This window comes from Arabidopsis lyrata, assembly GCF_000004255.2.
Source record: "Arabidopsis lyrata subsp. lyrata unplaced genomic scaffold ARALYscaffold_8, whole genome shotgun sequence".
Classification (NCBI taxonomy): domain Eukaryota; kingdom Viridiplantae; phylum Streptophyta; class Magnoliopsida; order Brassicales; family Brassicaceae; genus Arabidopsis; species Arabidopsis lyrata.
In genome coordinates this window covers 18,142,506-18,144,875 of record NW_003302548.1, presented here as the reverse complement: position 1 = coordinate 18,144,875, position 2,370 = coordinate 18,142,506, and the positions used below count along the sequence as shown (strand labels likewise).

The following is a 2,370-nucleotide window of genomic DNA, read 5'->3' as shown; positions in this document are numbered from 1 at the left end:
GAAGTCGGGCATAGATTCTGAACTGCGAAGATTGAACTCCATACCTACTAAAATAAAAAGAATGGTGAGGAGTAAAGGGAAATTGAAACTATAATTTATAGGAACCCCATATCCCTAGCAAGCTGCGGATTCTATCCAAGGAATGGAATGATTCGCGGAGAGATTTATGCCCTCGAACAGATCCTGCATTAAAAGACGCATCTCCGAGAATATTTGAAAAGAAAGGAAAGTTGCAAATGTTTCCATAAATAAAAAGGGGCCGAAGCCCATTACGAGTTTAAAATAAGTGAAGAAGTTTGAGAACATTTATGGAAGAGGCTCAGGAACAGGCTCCTTCATCGCCGGTTTAGTCTTCGAAGTGGACGCCTTGTTCTTGGCATCCACTTCGGGATGATCCCGAACGCGTTTCCGACAGGTGCTGGCCTCCTCTTCGTCTTCTTCTTCGCTGTCAGATGGAACGGCGCAGATGGGGGCGTTCACGGGACCCGGGACTCCTTTAGCGCGGAGATACATCCGAAGCATCTTCGGGATCTCAGCGACAGAGTCAAAGTTCCGCCATTCCCATTGAAAGGGATCACTTTCCAAGGCCCGTATCTTCCTCTCCACCCGAGCAATGCGAGCCTCGAGTGTTTGCCTTCTGAGGCCCAGCCGTTGCCTCTCTTCACACAAGCGACGGTGCTTGTCGGCAACCTAGCATAAAGATGAATGAATAAGATGAAACAAAAAGTTTTTAAATCAAAAACTTTATATATTTACCTTGTCAATAAAATCGCAAGCCTCTTTCTTCTCCTTTGAAGGAAAGTGAAAGACGGCGTGGGGGAAAAGAACGCCGACCGGTTCAAAGCCATCGCCGGACAAAAAAAGTGGGCTGCCGGGATCAACGGGGGCTACTTTTTCGTTTTCCATTCTTGAAATATTTCTCAAGTAAGATTCTAAAATCGTGTTTAAATAAAGCTTAGAAGTAGATAAGCCTTTATTTATAATGATTTAGGGTTTGTCTTGGAACCATAAATCCAATAATGGTAGTGTGTCCGAGTGGTTTAAACCATTTTTGGAAAATCGAGAAAAGGCAGTTATTGCATTAAAGACGAGCCGTTTTCCTTACTTATAAGAAGGGAAAGAGCAACCGTCGCATTAACTACAAAAGTTTCTAAGGCCCAAGCCCAATAAATTTATCGAGTTGACTAAACCCGAAGTGGGGAACTCGCTTTAAGCCGAGCTCAGTTCTCGCATTCTTAAGAGAAAGGTCTGATCAGTCTAAAAATCTCAAAAGCATAACCACAAGGCCACAAAAGGTTAAAAGCGGACTTTGCAAACCTGCATATAATTTTAACCAAACCCCCTTGGGTCATAACCTAGAAAGGTTTAAAAGCCTCCTCAGGCAAATATCTTGTTCAAAAGAAATGATAAAGCCTCCTTAGGCCAAAAATAAGTTCGAAATTAAGTTTAAACTAAATGGGACAATCCCCAGTTTAAAGTGGACACAGCCACTACGGATCGACCTCCATCTCGGACTCCGGCTCAGCTGTCAAAGTTTCACTCGTTTCCTTAATTGGCGCTTGATCAGATGAAGCTCCCGGACCACCCTCCGCGGTACAACCATCCTTCGGAGTGACCTCCGGCACCGCAGGAACTTCGGGTGGGACAACGTCTTTCGTCTCACTTGAGCCTAGAAAAAATAATTCCAGTCAATCAAAGGTACAAGGTAAGAAAAGGTAATGAGTATCAAGAGCCAAAAGTTACCCGCCCAGTCTAGACCCGATTCACTTATAGGAGGAGAATCTGTGAAGAATTCCTCAAAGTCCTGCGGGTTGAAAGTCGAAGCGGGAAAAGCTGCCAAACGACTCCGCTTTTCAGAGAGATTGGTTGACAGTTCGGCCCTCTCCTGCACCTCGGAGAAATCTGCATCATGGATTTGATCCAACAGAATCAAATTGCTCTCGTGCTCCTTGACGTCTGATTCCAGATCTGACCTAGCCTTCTCGGTTTGAATGAAGCGGATGGCCTCCTGGATCAACTCCATCCCACGTCCCTTAACATCTTTTCTGGCTTTCGATGCCGACCTTGCCAACTCGGAATCACGCAACTTGGCTAACGCCTTGTACTTCGCGTTAAGCTCGATAAATTGGTTGTTTAGGGTATCGGCGGTTGATTCGGATTCATGGAGTCTACCCTGAACACCAGAAAGTTCATCCTGGAGTTTGTAATTCCGGGCATACTGGTCTTGCAGCTCCCGCTTTATCTGCGCAAGATCGGATGTTAAGCTGTCGACCTTGTCCTCCAGATCGTGCTTGGAGCCGGTAGAAGAACTGAGTTCAGCCTCAAGAGCTGAGAATTTCTACTTCCACATGTCAATCTCCTTCTCCCGTC

The 2,370-nt window shown here is 45.5% G+C and overlaps 1 protein-coding gene across 2 annotated transcripts; it reads right to left on the bottom strand.

Annotated features, from left to right (window-relative positions):
* Window positions 1–306: 306 nt before the first annotated feature.
* LOC110228635 lies at window positions 307–906 on the bottom strand. Of its 2 annotated transcripts, XM_021026507.1 has the most exons (3): window positions 757–906; window positions 636–690; window positions 307–395 (listed from the first exon to the last, which is right to left on the bottom strand). In XM_021026507.1, exons 1-3 carry the CDS (start codon window positions 904–906, stop codon window positions 307–309), a joined length of 294 nt encoding a protein of 97 aa, XP_020882166.1. The 2 variants fall into 2 exon arrangements, with proteins under 2 accessions (XP_020882166.1, XP_020882160.1); XM_021026501.1 differs by having other exon boundaries at window positions 307–690.
* Between the last annotated feature and the right edge of the window lie 1,464 nt (window positions 907–2,370).